This window comes from Clarias gariepinus, chromosome 26 (genome assembly GCF_024256425.1).
Source record: "Clarias gariepinus isolate MV-2021 ecotype Netherlands chromosome 26, CGAR_prim_01v2, whole genome shotgun sequence".
Classification (NCBI taxonomy): domain Eukaryota; kingdom Metazoa; phylum Chordata; class Actinopteri; order Siluriformes; family Clariidae; genus Clarias; species Clarias gariepinus.
The window spans coordinates 20573183-20590110 of record NC_071125.1 but is presented as its reverse complement, the minus strand read 5'-3'; the positions used below and the strand labels follow the sequence as shown (position 1 = coordinate 20590110).

Below are 16928 nucleotides of genomic sequence, written 5' to 3'. Positions count from 1 at the left end.
TATCGACTGATCCTTCAAAATCGACTGATAATTTGTCGCCACCTTGTGGACGAGACGCATCTGTCTGTGGGAACTGTTCACACAATTATTCACAAACACCACTTGCACATTACAGGAACTCAGATGAAAGCCATCGCCACAGCCCCGACCTCCATTTCCACATGTTTGGGACATTAAAGGACTTCCTGGGAGACCAGCGCTTCAGACTAGAGTCTGATTATGGTGATCCATTGTACGGAGAAACCTTTCTACCTTTATGGTATCCGAGCACTAGTGAAACAATAGGATAAGTGCTTTGGTGTAGCAGGGGGTTATATCGAGAAAATTTATTTAGTTTTTACTCTCATATACCCGTTGTCATTCTGCACAATAAAAAGTCCTGGTTTGACTTGTACAACCCTACATACAACCAACATATTATCTTATGTCAGTAAATTATGTACCAAATTAGCAAGATAACCTTTTTACCTTATAACTTTATTTATTTATTTATTTTACAGCTTGAATGGGAGAAAAACCATCCAGACCAACAAAGACATAACTCAGAGCAGCAGATTCTTGCATGAACTATGGGTACTGGCTTCATTTCCACCTATAAACGTCTCTGCGTTGCAGAAAGGAACGAAAATCTGTGCTTAATCGTTAAGGATTATCGTTGCGGTACAAGCCACAGCGTTTTCATAACCTCCACTGTGGTTTATTAAGCAGATGGAAAGATGCAGCTTGAGGGAAAAAATATATATACATGACAATCAGGTTTAAAAAGGTTTATTTCAGAACAGCTTCTTGGCTTTCCAGAAGCCAGAATTGTTTCAACACCTCTGAAGGATTTAAAAAGAAAAAAAAAAAAAAAAATCAGCATTTTATGCATTTTAGTACAACCAGTCCAGAAAAAGACATTTAACTTCAACCATGAAATCAGACATTTTGTTTCCAGAAAAAAAAGAAAAACCAAGTAGTGAGAAGACAAGCCGAGAGCAGCACATCGTTCTGATTGTAGAGTCACAATGGTTACAGTTTCCTCTGATCTGCTCTATGGTGTACGCATTCTATGTAAACTAAATCCAGACGTGGAACAAACCTAAAACCACTCCCGTTAACCGTTTAATCTCTTAATGTGACTGAAAAATGTGCGCAAGCAAGGTGGAATTCTGTAACCCCTAATGAGGAGTTGTGCAATAACCCACCAACAAAAAAACCTAAACACCTTCTAGACATTTACTAATGCATAAAAAACATCTGAATCGTATTCTTAACATGAGGGTGATGCAAAAAATAGAACTGTAACCTCAATTTTCTTATCCAGGAATATTTGAGATATATATATATATATATATTTTTTTTTTATATACATATTTTTTAGATAATAATATAGACTCTTTCTTGCTCTCGTGTGCTCTCAGGTTAAAGCCTGGTGTCCCCCATGTTCTGTAAGATGGTCAGTCAGTCTTTTAAGAAAGTGCATCAAACCTTTCACCATTTTACCATGCTGTTTTTTTTTTTGTGGTTCTTATATGTCTGAGTGCAATGATTTCACCAATCGAACAATAGCAATACTTTACAAAAATACATTACAGCTCTGTGTTGTTTGGGTTCTTCATTAAATTCAATACAAACCCAACACTGAGGCTGCATTAAGGCTCTTGATCTCTAAATATATTTATATAGGCCTATCTTACAAAACACATAACACTGATTTCTAATAAATGAAAGCACAGATTAAAAAAAAAATAAAACCGCAGAATTGTTTCATAATACAATAGAACATTTAGCCCGATCTCTGAGCTCCAGCACTTAGTGTCTCTGAGCAGAAATGGCTTCAGGTCGTACTTTTGTGTCAGAGCGATGTGCTGGAGGTGGGAATCAGGAAACCACTGCCTTCTGAGTCCTGAGAGTCGTGGGGCACTTGGGCATGGGGTGTATGGAGCGTTTGGAGGCGAGGTTGGGACGGGGTCGTCCCTTCTGCCTTCATTGGAAGCCAGGCTGGCAGGTAGATCTGGGCCTCAAAGATGTCCTCTTCCTCCTCGTTTTTGCCCGCAAGGTGTCCTTGTTCTCCTCGTGTTCTACCGAGATCTCGGGCTGCCTCCAAGGCGGAGCTGCTGAACAGAAAATCGCTGCGTGTTTCGAGCTCCGTAGGTCCGTTCCCGCTGAAGATCAAGTCATCTCCGTCCAGCTCCTTCCGCAGGTTCTTATCCAGCAAGTCCTCCTGACTGTTCGAGGCATGGTCCGAAGGTTTAGGAGAAAGATCTCCTGGGAGATCGTTGCCTGATTTATGGGTCGAATGAGGAGTCAAAGGGGTCACGGGGGTAGGTTTCCGAGGTCCTGAAGTGATCAAGTGCCAGTTCACTTGCTCAGCAGCTCCTGCACCGCTGGCCTCCTCTGCACCCCCGGCCCCTGACCCCAGGTCTCCCCACGGCTCCAGCATCTCAGTTCGGTTCAGTTTCTTTAAATTGCTCAGCAGTGCAAACATACTATCTACATCCTTCGCAAAGTTGGCCCAGTCTTCCAGGCTGGGACTGTAGTCATGTCTGTGCTCAAACAGACTCTCGTTCACGCTGTACAGTTGTGCCAGTCCTTGCCAGTTGGCGTCCTCGCTGAAGTTTTGCAGCTTAAGGTCGGCGTCCGTCCCATGCAGGCTGAGTGCTGGAGGGGAGGAGGGAAGTAGGGAGAACAAGGTGACACAGTCAGCCAAGTGTGAATGAAAGAAGCGGCTCTTTGGAGCACAAGTTTGTATGGTGATTAAAACATGCGGTCATGCATGGCCTTGAAAAATTATACTGGAGCAAATAAATTAATGCAGAACATCATGACAGCAACATCTTGCAACATAAAAGCCACTACTACCAGCTAAAGCATTAAGCGCTGAAATACTGTAAACTGCCAGAAAACCAGAAGTTCTTGATAGCCTGGACATACAAATAAATAAAATGCCTACAAATTAAGGATCGTCAGAAACACATGGAGAAATGGAATTTCTTTTGGAGCTTGAAAAGAAGACTTGAGGTATCCTGAAATGAATTGGGGAAAGGAAAGAAGAAGAATGTAAGAAAACGGAAATCTGAAAATCACTGTATTATGGGAAGGTGCAAGGCCTTGATGGAGCAAGCATTCCCGAAGCAGATCAGGCAGTGCTGCTGGACTAGCAAACACTGTATCTGTGCTGAACCAGGATTGAACTGTATCTAGGTTCAGCTAGGTGGGATGAGTATGTGTTTGGATGGAAAAAGCGTTTCAGACTCTTTGGGACTCACTGGGATGAACGACTTGGCCTCTTCAACTTTGACCCTTTTTTAATGCTGCTGTTGCCTGATAAGCAGGTAAAGCCCATAAGGAGACGGTCAAGAGGTAACAAGTGGCAGAGAAAAAATTTTTAAATACAAAGGAGAAAATAGTGAGAGACAGTGGACCTATACAAAAATACAGAATGTATGAGGGAAATGCTGGATTTAATGTGTGCAAGAACTGGTTTCAGTTTAAGACCAATTTGTTAAGAAAACAAAATGAATTTAATTTACATTATGGTAGCATTATCGTCTCAGGGAAGAAAAAAATCCATTGATGTGATAACCTTGTAGGCTTGTACAGTACGCTGACCTGCGCATCACTCATCACATTGTGTGTACATGGAAATACTGTTGGAATTGTTCACCAGGCAGTGTACATTTATACCGTTTCCATCACAACACATAGAAATATAATGAAGAGGGCTAAAAGGAATTTATAAAGTTTTAAATAGTGTCCCCCTGGGAATCTCAGAAAGTAGGGAAAACAACAACAAAAAAATAATTTTCACTTTTTTTTTTTTTTTTTTTTTACTAAATAAGGATAAAATGTTCAAGTCAAGCTGTGATGTTCTAGTGATGAAGTTAAAATCTCAAGTCTTGTTCACTCCTAGTCATGAAACCTTTCAAAGGCGTTTCTATAAATGTTTTAATGTAATGATATTCACTCACACCGGATCTAAATCCTCAAAACCAGTCCACCAGATAACCAGTATGTCATTAAAATTGTATCGTTCATTTAATTGCTGATTCATAAATAAATTTACTTCTGGATTTAACCACTTGAATTAATGCTTTTAGCACACATCCAGGCATGCACGCGCACACATCCAGGCATGCACGCGCACACACAAACACACTTTTAGCCCGATGCGTCCTAGCGGATTAGTGGAAATGAGCTGGACCATGCAGTTAAATGGAAACAAGGCATGGATGAAATCAAAAAAGGTGGATACCTGTGTGGATCAAAGCTTCCTCCATCTTTACTCCCTGATCAGGAAAATAAGAGCAATCGAATGTTAATGTGTCAATCATGGATGGGAAAGAAAAAAAAAAAGAGAGATAAGACACATTGATGCTGTTGTTCAGCATGCACAGCATCGAACCCTTAAAGAGAAAAAGCCCAGTTAGATACGTCCCAGTGAGAAAAAAGAAACTGGAAAAGATTACAGGGGAAATGCTCCTATACATTTGTTGTGTCATAAAATGTGATAATGTGACTTGTTTTAAATTGTGTACAGAATATACACTTACAATTTGACACAATTTTCCACTCCAGTCGAAAGTTTGCGGCACACAGAAGTACATTACTTCATCCAGAAAAAGTTATATATGAGGTTGACTTCCAATAGCCTTGAAATAAATATCAGCACTAGACATCTCCTGCCTGCTTGACTCCATGTCAGAAAAGTGGAAAATTCTGCAAAAATATTTTTCCTCCTAAATCATTCCCTTTATACCACAGCACTTATGAATGTGCGAGTCTGTTTGGTCAGAAGGTGTTTATTAGAAGTTTATAAACACATAATATTGTTGCAATTTTTTTTTTTTTGAAAAGCCATGACTTCATATTTTGCTTTTAAAGAGCGAGACTTTCTTGTTTTGTTTTTTTTATGTAGTCTTGAGGAATAGTTTCTTCAGGCTCTTAATTTCAGTCCAGACCCTGAACCCGAGTACTGTTTTTGGTTTAAGCCACACAGTGAGAAACAGGTGTAGAGATTTTTCTTTAGTTTTTGCAGCATGTCGCAGTAAAATATTTATTCCAATTTCTTTAATTAAGTCTTCATTATTTAATCTAATATGAAGAAATGACAGCGGCTCAAGACTTTTTGCACAGTATGAGAAAAATTAAGTTACTCTCTAGATAATAGCAGTCTGGCAAATGCCATGAATGTAACAAATATTAAATGAGCTCATTCTATTATGTTGCCATTTCTATATTAATAAGCCCCTTATGCAACATAAAAGGGGAAAAAAATAGTCTAAACCACATTTATGTATAATTAAGTGGTTTATTAATAAAGTGATCAACGATTAAGAAAATAACTGAACTAAAAAAAGAACACGTTAGCTGGCTTCTGTTGTGCAAGAACAAAGATGGGACTTAAAATGTTATTTTGTTTTAAAAGACCTAGATGTATACAACACACTTGGGGTTAATAAATTGTACAATAGTTTTTGTTTTTTAATACAAGAAGGAGATATTATTTTATTTGTATTTTTTTTTTATGGGGCGGGGGATTTTTTTCCTGATTTTTCCCTAATTTAGTCGTGGCCGATTCCTCCCCGTCACTAGGGGGCACACTCGGAGGAAAGCGCTAGCCGCTCCTCCCACTTGCGCGAGCCCACAGACGCCGTGATTAATGTGGGAGCGCGACTACCTCTCAGCCCTCCCCCCTGAGAGAGCTCGACCAATCAGCTCTCTCTAGACCTCCGGCTGTGAGAGGCAACAGCATCACCCGGGGATCGAACCAGTGATCCCTGGATGATAGGGAGATGGAGATATTTTAAAGTAATAGAAATTGTCTCCAGTGTCAGAGCTTTGTAAAAATTTAATGATGTGCACTTTTCAGCTTTTCTTGGTAACAATTTAAATTTTTTTTGTCTTCTTACTTTTAAAAAAGAATATAAGAGAGAATCTAGTGAGAAAAAATTTAGCAAGGGATAAAAGAAAATAACTTGCCTAATAGATATTAAATGTATCTGTAAACAAATAAAAGACAACAATCCAATAATTTGGTGACCTGCTGTGGTATAAGAAGAATAAACCTTTTCATTGTAGTTATTTTTCCTAAAACAGCACCACCCCTTTTTTTTTTTTTTTAATTCTTGCACAATAAATGCACTTGTGCAGTGTTTATATAAGGATCATTTTTATGAGAGATCTTTGTGCTGCTTGGACACTAATTCTTTAGTTTATTAATGGCCTGAGTTAAGGAGCAGCTATCCCATTAAATAAATACCCAACACTTAAAATGACAGTTTTTTTGTTTTAACCCAAATCAGTTTCAATGTTTAAGGTTAAATATGACTAAAATGCTTGGTGGAAATGATATAAAAAATTGTAACAGAAATCAGAATGTCTTGAGAAATATAGAGGGTTAAAAATATTTTTTTTTTATAACTATAGCACTATAACTTCACTCTTGGAATAAATACAATACAAGAAAGGATGGGGCCAGGTTAAGAGCTTTATAGGTGTATTTCTTTGAATGATGTACATTTTTATGATAAACAGATGAAATTGATTATTTCACTCCTGATATGAACACTGGCCGAACATCTGGGGGAAAAAAGGACAAATGTAAAGCATGGCTCATCAGTGCTCTGCTTCCTGAAGGAATAAGATGGAATTTATCCAGGAAGGGTGTGTTCAAGTGGGAAAGAACATCATGGTGTCAGAACCCCAAACTACATACAGATATACGATCAGGTCGACATGCACCATGCACCACACAGAATTGGAGGAGAACCAGTGAAACAAGCTGGAGCATAACAACAAGAGCCAAAATACAGTATATGCATAACACTGTTTGTCAAGAGATTTTTCATGATGCTCTGAGCCTAATGGTCCAGCATGTTTTTAAAGCCAGCATGTGAGTGAGAGAGGGGGGGGGGGAAAGGGTTGACGTGGTACCTGTGTCTGTGCTTCTCGGTCTGGGGTTGCACTGCTTGTGGCCTTGGCAGCTCCTCAACTCCATTAGGTTCAGATGGAGCTGGTTTAGGACGTCTCGGTCCACCGTGTAAACCGCATTGCTTAGCTGCGAAGCACATGAGCATCTTCGGAGTCAGGTACTATTCTAAACTGCAAGTTAAAGTATGTCGAAATGACACACTGCCACCATATTAACCATTTATTACATACGCGGGGTAGATCACACAATACGTTGGATGTTAATTACTATTGCATTCTTACATAAACATGTGCAGTTATTTAATCCTTTCTAAAAGCATTTTGAGTTTAAGGGTAGTTTAAACAACTAAACAACTGAAATTCATGTTAATTACACTACCATCTGCTAGCTTTTCTTTATTTTTGGGGGGATTTGAACTCGAACTCCCAGTGACTAGGTGAGTTCTTGCCCGTTATGCTACCACGTTTTTTTTTTTTTTGTCCACTCAAGACCAGTACATTACTTGAAAAAGATTAAGCTCCACCCACATCACAACTACATCATGATGCATATCTAAAAAAAAAAAAAATGTATCCTGATGTACAGTACTGTTCGAAAGTCTTAGCCACATGCAAATAAATGCTGTAGAGCAAGGATGCACAGTAACCAATAATTAATGAAAAAAAGTCCTTATGCAACGTGCTGCTTCCTTTTTAGGCATACAAATATCTTTTCTGTAACTTAATTTTGTGTGGAATACTGATGTTTAAAACACAACTGTTTTTGTACCGACTCCATTAGTACTATTAAAAAAAACCTTATAAACTACACTAATCAGTACTAAAGTTAATAAAAAATATAAATATTATTTATCCACGTAAATAAATAAATAAATAATCTATCTTAAAATTTTCACCTTAATCAGAAAGTTATCTTCAAAGGTATTATTTTTTTTTATGGTGATTTATTGTTAGATTTACCTTACTGTAAATTGTGCACTGTATTTTCTTTACAAAATTAATATAGAATTGTATAATTAATCAAATATGAAATCTTATTTGTATAAAAAGTCTTTAATCAAAGTGTCATCCCAGGTAGAAAAAAAAAAAATCATTCAACATCAAAAGATTTTAATTATATTAATCTAGCAAAACCATGAAAGTGTTAACGATGGAATTAAGCAATCACCGTGACTGCCTCACCTGGTAAGGGTCACTGTTCAGATCAAAGTACTCCAGGAATCCAGTTGCAAACTCGCAGAAGAGTGTGTTGTGGGTTTCGTTTATGGTCCTCAGACACCAGTAGGTGTTGTTATTGGAGCTGGTGCAGGCACAGAAACCTCCCACTGTACAAACAAATCCCCATTTTTTAAGCGTCCTGACACACACTGCAAACAGACATACCAAGTACAGTATTAAAAAGAAAGTTATTTTCGTACGGTTCCAGAAGGGGGCAGTCTGCCAGTGGTCGTTGTTGTGGGTGAAGCAGGTGAGACCAGGCAAGCTACAGTCGTCTCCCTTCTTTTGCCTCTTCCTCTCTTTCCTTTCCTTCTTCCTTCGGCGGATCTCGTTGTAGAGCTGAACCTTGCTGTCCACTTCCTGCACCGTTTCCCTGCAGGACACACACATCATTGAGATTTTTATCTTCCCAAACGTCTCAGCAACACCCAAGATGGTCGGCATGATGAGTACAGAATGTAATCTTTTTAAGTAGGACGTTTCTCTGATCACACTCGTCGTGAGGTAACTGCTGGCTCCCAGACAGGGAGATTTTTGTATACAGTAGATCCGCATTTGCAACTAATAAAATTAAGCATAACCCTTTTTTTATGAAAACAATAGAACAATGACATTTATCAGGGGCATTCAAGTCAAACCACACGGATGTAAGGCCTTATTTAAATTGTTCGTACCATTGCCATGTTTTTATTGCGGCTAAGAGTCTTATACTGTACTGCACCTAAAGTCTTCTGTAAACATCAAATCGGTTTTAAACATTCGTTCCCGAGAAATTTCACCACCAGTCAGTCCCGGTTTGATGTGAACACCCGCTGTATTTTAAACTCTTAGTATTGTAGTTTGCACCTGACACCAACCAATGAATTACACAAGACACAGTCCTTTAAGTTTAAATGGAATGAAAGATAGATGTGCTGAAACATTTTCAATATTTTCAAATGTTGCTGCATTTATATGACACTTTATTATTATTATTTTTTTTTTTTACATCTTGGAAGGAAATTTTAAAGGCTAAAACAATGTGAGTGAGCGTTTCAGACTTTAACAGCTCATTTTACATTCCAGATGTGTAAAATCAAAGTGACGTAGAAGTGGTGACAAAAACATAAAGAAGCATATTCTATGGATAAATGTTTACCATGGGTGGCATTTTATTTTAGACAGTAAACTATTTTTTTTTTTTTTTACTGCTGTGAGTGAGGATGTTTATAAAAGATGTCCACTAGATGGCACACTAGAGTCAAAAACAGCTTAGTCCTTCTTGTTTCATGCATACTAACACAAAACAGGCTAAAAAGCCCCATTTCTCTATAAAAGCTTCCTGCTGTCATTGTGAGTGAGGTCATTGAAAAATAGGCTGCCTGGCCTAAGAAATGTTTTTTCTTCTTCCAGGAACAGGTTAACCCAGAACACCGTGTACAAGACACCTGATTTAGTGCAACATGGAGCCAGTGATGTTCACAGAGACTGATGGGGACACAGACACCTGAGACATACAACACACACGCAGGAAAGAGACTCACTTAAAGGGATGGAGACGGCCATTCTTGCTCTTCCCCCTCTCCGCTTTCATTCTGTCCTCTTTCTTTTTGCTATAGTAGCTGTGTTTAATAGAGAGAGAACAGCGAGTGAAATCTGGCTCCAGCCCCACAGAGCAAATCCCCATTTTATATCTTTTATGAAAAAAGTAATTTTCTTTTAAAAAATATGGTATAAAAGGTTCTATCTTTAAAAAAAAAAAAAAAAAAAAAAAAGTATTACAATTCTAGCTGGCAGAAATGAGCAAAGTCAACTCCTGGGTAATCTTTTTTAAGGAGCTAGCATAGATTAGCCAGGCTAAGTAATTTCAACTACCAGACGTAACCACAGTTAGCTAGCTAATGCTGCGTTCATGACCGAGTTCTGAGCTCTAAGTTGGAAATAAACTCTTTATACAGTCTGATTACTAGAATGGCTCTCTTGCCGTTCTAGTAAATGAAATTTTTTTTTTAAAGTAAGGGTTATATCGCTTCCTGTTGGTTTTGTGTACTTTTGCCGCATTTTGCATTTCACAGCATTTTTTCCCCTTGGGTTTTTCACATAGACAAAGATTTTCTTAGGGAACAAAGGAATAAATAAATAAATAAATAAATAAATAAATAAATAAATAAAAAATACCTGTGTGTTTATGTGGCATTTTACATCCACATGAAAGTCAAACAAAAAAAATGGGCATCTCCAGGGCACAGTTTAATTCACCAACATCTAAACACACCCACCGAACCTGGTCATTAACAGATTAGTTGAATCAGATGAGATTTTTTTTTCTTGGGTGTACAAGTTATCTTTTGCCACAGTTATTACCTGCATGCATTTAAAGCCATTATGGCCTTTTGCATGAAAAACCGTAAAGGCAAATGTATTCACTAGTTAAAGTGTATTGGAAACAAAGGCCTTCGATGCTTCATTTAAAAAATTTAATTAGTTTGTGGTTAGACGGGCAGCTGTATGTTTATATTATAATAACTTGTTCTCACGATAAATTTTTTTTTGAAAAAAAAAGTCATTGTTTTTCAGGATTCATTTTAAAGATTTTGAAAAGCCAAGCTAGCCGAGTTACGTACTGATAATCGGTTTTCATGTAAAAAATTGATTATCCTACACAAATTTATATGAAATTTATTTCTGCTTATAATGAGCCGTCTATTGAACAACAAAGGGCTCCAATTGGTTGGGCTTTGAATGTGTAGTTCAGTATTGCTGGACATGCTTAGGGCAAATGGACCATAAATAAAAAAGAAAAAAATTGGGAAACCAGTTCAAATTAACGCAATCCAAAATACATTACCAATAAACCCCCATCCCAATATAGCTAATGAGTCAAGACACAAGAAAAAAGAAAAAGTGATTAACCAGAGTGAAGCAGGTCTCTGCGCTGAACATAAAATCAAGCTCTGAGTCAGAGCAGAGCCGTCTCTCTCACAACTATTATTACACTTGAAAGCCATTACACCCATATGCGCTTTTAAGAAGTGCACTGCTGCTCTTGGAACTGGCGCTTGAAAAATGATCCATTACCATCAGCCAGAGACGGAAAGTGCACTCAAGAGGATTGGAGGCGGCGTGACGACCGATCACTCAACGAACGGCAATGAATCGGCTGTCGCTGCAAATAGTGACTTAACCACTCGAAGGAAACAACCCACAGCAGAGTGGAGCGGAAGGCAAATTCTCAAAGGAGCCGTGTCATGGTATTCCTAACGCTCCATCAGCACCCGGCTCATACGCTCGCTCGCTCTGGATTCCAGTTAGCACTCGGCGGGACTTGTACATGAAGAGTGACGGATTATTGACGTTGGCTCGGAAACGAAACTGACAAGAGGATTGGGACAAACCTTTTCTTTCCGCAGTCGCACTCATCTGGCTTTCTGCTCTTCAGGTGCCCGCGGACTTCTCGTAACTTTTTCATCTTATCCTGGAGCAGCTCGATCTAAAAGATTACAAAAAAATAAAACTGGTAAAGCTAATTTAGAGAAATAACCAGTTTTACAAAAAAAGACAGATTTGGACATTTGTTTACACTTTGTTTACACCTTGTGCTGGTGCAGAATTTAATTTGTGTATTAGCTTCGATCTGTAACTGCATACCTCCTGATCGACAAAACTCTTGTGATCTTTCCAGGCTTTGGAAGACTGGTAGATCTCTCTTTCACAGCGTACGCTGTCGTTCAGCAGGATGTAGCACCTGTCAGGCAGCATTTCAGCAATTAGTGAAAAGAACAGGAACATTATATACATATATATATAACATACAGCAAGATCATATAGCCTGCTTACACACCATATAATAGAGAAGGCAAAAATATGATGCCTTGTGTTGTACAGCGTACCGTCAGAGATGTTCATGTAATCACAGCCCTCAGGCCTTGTGTAGCTTTTCCCCCCTTTTTTCCTTCAAAATACTTATCAAATTTTCTTCTTAATTTAGACGTATCAGATTCCCGCCCACTGGCTACAGATCTTGTCTGCATGACAGCTATAATAGGGTGAAACTTTAGCCAGAGGCTCACGATAACATTCTAATCACGCAAAAAAGACCAGTAAAACATGCAAATTCTTAAAAACAGTGTTTTTAAAAGAGTGAGCCAATGTACAGTAGAATTTCGATGGGGCGTTCAGAACAAACCGGGACTTGTGACGAAATCTCTTGCGCGTTAAGATGTAAATGCCCGTTGGTTTCACAGAAAGCACAGCACGGCGATGAGACTCTTGGCCGCATTAAAATATTTTAATGGTGTAAACATTTTAAAGCATTAAAGACCATCTCGGCCGAGGTGGCTTGAACATTCAGAGTGTGGATTGCCAGATTAGAAAAAATAAAAAATAATATAAATCAACAGGAAATTGCGAATGAGATGCATCTGTCGGTGCGAACTGTACACACGATTATACACCAACACCACTTGCACGTTACAAGAACTCAATGGCAGTTATTGCCATTGTATAGTCCTGGCGCCGCTCCAAGCCATTTCCACATGTTTGGGAGTTCGTGGGAGGCCAGTGCTTCAGACGTGAAGCAGGCTTTTAACAGATACAGGGGATTATATAGAGAAATAAAGGGACTCTGTACTATCATAACTGTGTTCTGTTATTCTGCAAAATCAAAAGTCCCGGTTTGATTTAAGCGCCCCATACTTCGTCACATTTCCCAGCATTAAGACGATAACCAGGAAATCTGATTAAAAACACGTCTTGTATTTGTACAATCAACAATTTTGTAATTTTATTTCCTTATAATGGTGTGGGTAAGGTGCTTGTAAATTAACATTTAAAACAAAGTTACTTTACGTGTATGAATGCCACAAAACAAAAGATTTTTCTGTCATTTTGGATAAACAGACATGAGCTCATGAGGCCAGGTTTTATGCCAGACGCCCTTCCCACCCATTTCTCCAAACTTGGGACTGCCATATATGGCATAGGGATAAGGGCCTTGCCAAAAAACCCAAATCCTGCCCCTCCGATGAGCAAACCAGAGCCTCAACCTTAAAGACAAAACATTTCTGCCACGACAGTTGTTTGTAATACCAGTACATCACCCATAAAATTGCTTAATGTAGCAATAATAATAACCCATGTAGTCTATTGGGTTTCCTTCTTACTTGTGTGTGACTTTGAGTGAATTCGGGTAGCCAACGGCGTTCGTATCATCTGCGAGCATCTCTTCTGAAGCGTCGTCCGACTCCAGATTAAAGTCAGGGTCGAAGGAGGTCTCGGGCTCGTGATGGCGCTTGCTGATTGGCTGAGGCTCCGTAGCCAGCCTGTCATCCTCCTGCAGATCCACGGCGTAAATCTCACCCTCAAACTCCACCGATAGTGAGCGTGCGTGCCGAGTGTGGACGAAACGTGGCCTGTAACCTGGTGTACAAAACGCACAAACTTCATTAGATAATTTTTATCCAGCTGGCTATAGATTAATAATGATAATCATTTTTACATAATCATTTAATTAAGTTGTTCTGCTTGGACTTTTTCCTTTTTTTTTTTTATTGGTTGAGGCATAAACACGCCAATTAGACTTTGACCTCATACAATCCCCCCTTCTCTAAAACCTGCGATGCTCACTGGTTAAAAAAACACAACCTAATCAAGAAAATCTTTATTAAATGCTCATGCATGTTGTACCCAGTAGATGGCACCATGACATTACATTTCTGCACCAGTTCAGCAGTACACCTCAAGTGCTACACCTTGTTTAATAAAAGCAAGCTCCTAATGATATATTCTTATGTGCTTATGTGTCTTAATATGGTCTAAATTTACTCACGTGGCCTGCTGCTCTGTGAAAGGTGCCTGTGTGCCCGGCGTTCACTCTTTGTCGGTTTATATGCTCTGTCGTCGCAGTGGCACTCTCTCCCCCGGCCGCCGTATGAGCGCATTCTCAGGCTGCGTGTCCTTTTCCTGGACGCTGCCTTAAGGCTTCCCTTACACTTCTGCAGACGCCACTTCCCCGTAACGTCCACCACGCAGTGCCATTTCTGTTCAAAGCAACAGCACGGATGTCAGGTTTTTTTTTTTACAGCTTTCTACAAGAATTGTTCCTATCCAACCACATCACATGTGTCCACAATTCCATTAGATAGAAATAATAATACAAATTATAAAATAATCACACTAAGTATAATAAACCATCAAAAGTTCTTGAGGGTGTGCTGGTATAGGAAAAGAATCAACAATACGATGCATCAAACAAATGCAATTTACGAAATGTTGAGCCTCTACTATTAAATTACTTAATTATCTATTTATTTATTATCTATTTTTTTTTAAGAAATATACAGAATGTTCAAAAAGAAAAAAAAAATGTTATAGCAGCTATTTACAGTCATTTCCTCAGCAGCCTCTCCTTTTCTCCCCCCTTGTCTTGTAGTTAATAAGACAACAATACAAAATAGAGACTAAATATGCCGTAAAGAATGCATGATTAAAACTTGCTCGCATACACAAACTGTTTTATTTTTATAGTTAGACTACTTGGAACATCCGCGGTACATGCTCCTGTAACCACACAAGCGATAATGGTTTAATGTATTTGATCTACTGTCGGAGTTGCAGTTATAAAAAAAAAAAAATTGAGAATTAATCAACACCTCGTAGGAAAATCAGATTCAAGAATGTCTTCTTTGTACAACATATTTTAATTTCCCACTATCTAAAATATATCTCTAGCATCGACCAAGCATATTTATTAGGAACACAGGGGGGGTCTCTTTAACGAGCACAAAGTTACATGTCTTGAGCAGGTCTCTTTTTTTTTTTTTTCGTGTGTTGAAAACGTAATCTGGCTAACATGCAGCAAGCGAGAGGCCCCACACTTCAAATCTTTCCCATAAAGAAAAGACCAGAGGCTAATGTGGTCCTAATCTCCAATTTGGTGGTGTCAGTTGGTGAAAACACACTCTCTCCTGGTCTCTCTCACAGCTCAGACATTTGCTCCCAGCTGTGGGAAACCGTGTCTGAACAAAAGACAAAACCGTGCTCAGATTTCCTGCTTCTGTGCCGGCGGGTAATGCTCAAGCTTGATCAGACAGACAGACAGAAACTGTGGCTCCGAGATTTTTGTTTGTGTGGCAGGTTAACCTGCTAAGTGAACCTCTTCGCCCTACATACACACACACACCCACACAGACTATGCAAGCTTTATTTATGCACTCACTCACACAATCTGGTTCCAAGAGAACTTAGACAAACAGTCATGCACTGCCAACTTCGCTGGATCTCTCTCTCTCACACACACACACACATACACACAAAATCGTGCTCACGGAGTCTCCAGAACGACCGAGGAGTGCAAATTTGCACAATCTACCCAAATGTCCAAGTTACACGAACTGAAGGAAACTCTCACACGCTATACAACCACACTAGGAGAAGCTTATACAAACAAGCCCCCTCTTTCAAAAATCGCACTTAAGCATGCATGCGCGCGCACACACACACACACACACACACAGCCCTCATTGACTTCACCACAGGAAGTGGAGGAGGACAGCAGTCATCAGGTGAAGTCTTGCATTACTTCTTCTGCTTCCCCCCGCAAGCTTTTAGCCTCGGCTCGGGTCACATTCCTAGACAGGGACTATAGCTGTCCACAAGCTCAGACTCAATCTCAATGCTGGTGGTAATTAATTAACCATTAAAAAAATTAAATAAATATATATAAATATATGAATCTTTACCAAGGATGCCAAAAATTATAGAGGGTAGATTTTCTGCAGAAATAAATACAAAAAAAGTTATATTTCTACTCTGAAGTACTTACACCTGTGTGTGTGTGCACGCATGCATGCACAGTTAGCACACTTGCACCAAAAACCAGAAAGCTTTTTGGTTTTTAATCAAATTCCCAGACTGGGTGTTAGAAGCAACACAGCTACCTGAAATTGTTACGATTTGTATTGTTCTGCTGCAATTTGCCACCGTGCTGCTGGGGGTTAGCGGAGCAGACGCGCCGCATGCTGCTTAACAGGCCGCTGATGAAAGAGCAACCACGCGGGAATTAGTTTCTCTTGCTAAGCGCAACGATTTCTAATTACACATCAATAGCTATAAACGGCAGATTGAATTACAATCCAGCAACTCTTAGGGGGGTTGAGTGTTGTGAACACACTTTATTGGCGTCTAGTGCTGTTTTGAACCAGCGCACGTGATAAAGTTGCCTGCGTGATTGGACTGCGCAGAACCCGGAAAACATCGCGTACCTGTCCAGGCTGCTCGCATGGCGTCTGAAACTCGGCTTGCTGGCACGTCTCCTTGACCTTCTTGTACTTGGGCAGGCTGTTGGTATGCGCCGTGCTCACGCTGCTCGTCGTCTCCTCTTTCTTGCGCAGGATTTTGCTGGAACGGACAGGAGGACATTCGTGAGTATGACTGCCACTCTGAGGTTTTGGGCGGCAGAAAAGCCTGGTCACCGTGCACGGGTCAGGCTCGGTCAAGTGTGCCAAGACGAGCGCTCTCACCTCTCCACATTACTCTCGTCCTCTAGTTTCTCTTCTCAGGCTGAACCCACAGAAATAACCACTGTGGTCTCTTGACACTAAATAAATCTGTCTCTCAGCACCGAGGTGCTGTGTTCACTCTTGGCCTGATCGTGCACGAGGTCATTTTACATAGCTACGCGAACTAAAACAAAAATAAAACCAAACAATAAAGAGACCGTCTGGCTGGAGGCCGCGGCTGTAAAAAATAAAAAATAAATAAATGGAGCTCAAGCGGATTGATGCGGCGTTTTATTTCATCAGATTAATGAAGTGGTT

The 16928-nt window shown here is 39.6% G+C and overlaps 1 protein-coding gene across 1 annotated transcript in view; it reads right to left on the bottom strand.

The window, feature by feature from the left end:
- Nucleotides 1-752: 752 nt before the first annotated feature.
- The window catches only part of sulf1 (sulfatase 1), a 42722-nt gene continuing 26546 nt past the window's right edge, over nt 753-16928 (bottom strand). The window contains exons 10-19 of the mRNA XM_053487744.1: nt 16374-16509; nt 13940-14150; nt 13275-13530; nt 11761-11857; nt 11508-11602; nt 9657-9734; nt 8334-8506; nt 8098-8240; nt 6919-7042; nt 753-2643 (exon numbers count right to left, since the gene is read on the bottom strand). Of these exons, the coding sequence (XP_053343719.1) occupies nt 1838-2643; nt 6919-7042; nt 8098-8240; nt 8334-8506; nt 9657-9734; nt 11508-11602; nt 11761-11857; nt 13275-13530; nt 13940-14150; nt 16374-16509 (2119 nt within the window). The 3' untranslated portion in view covers nt 753-1837. The remainder of the gene's footprint in view (nt 2644-6918; nt 7043-8097; nt 8241-8333; nt 8507-9656; nt 9735-11507; nt 11603-11760; nt 11858-13274; nt 13531-13939; nt 14151-16373; nt 16510-16928) is intronic.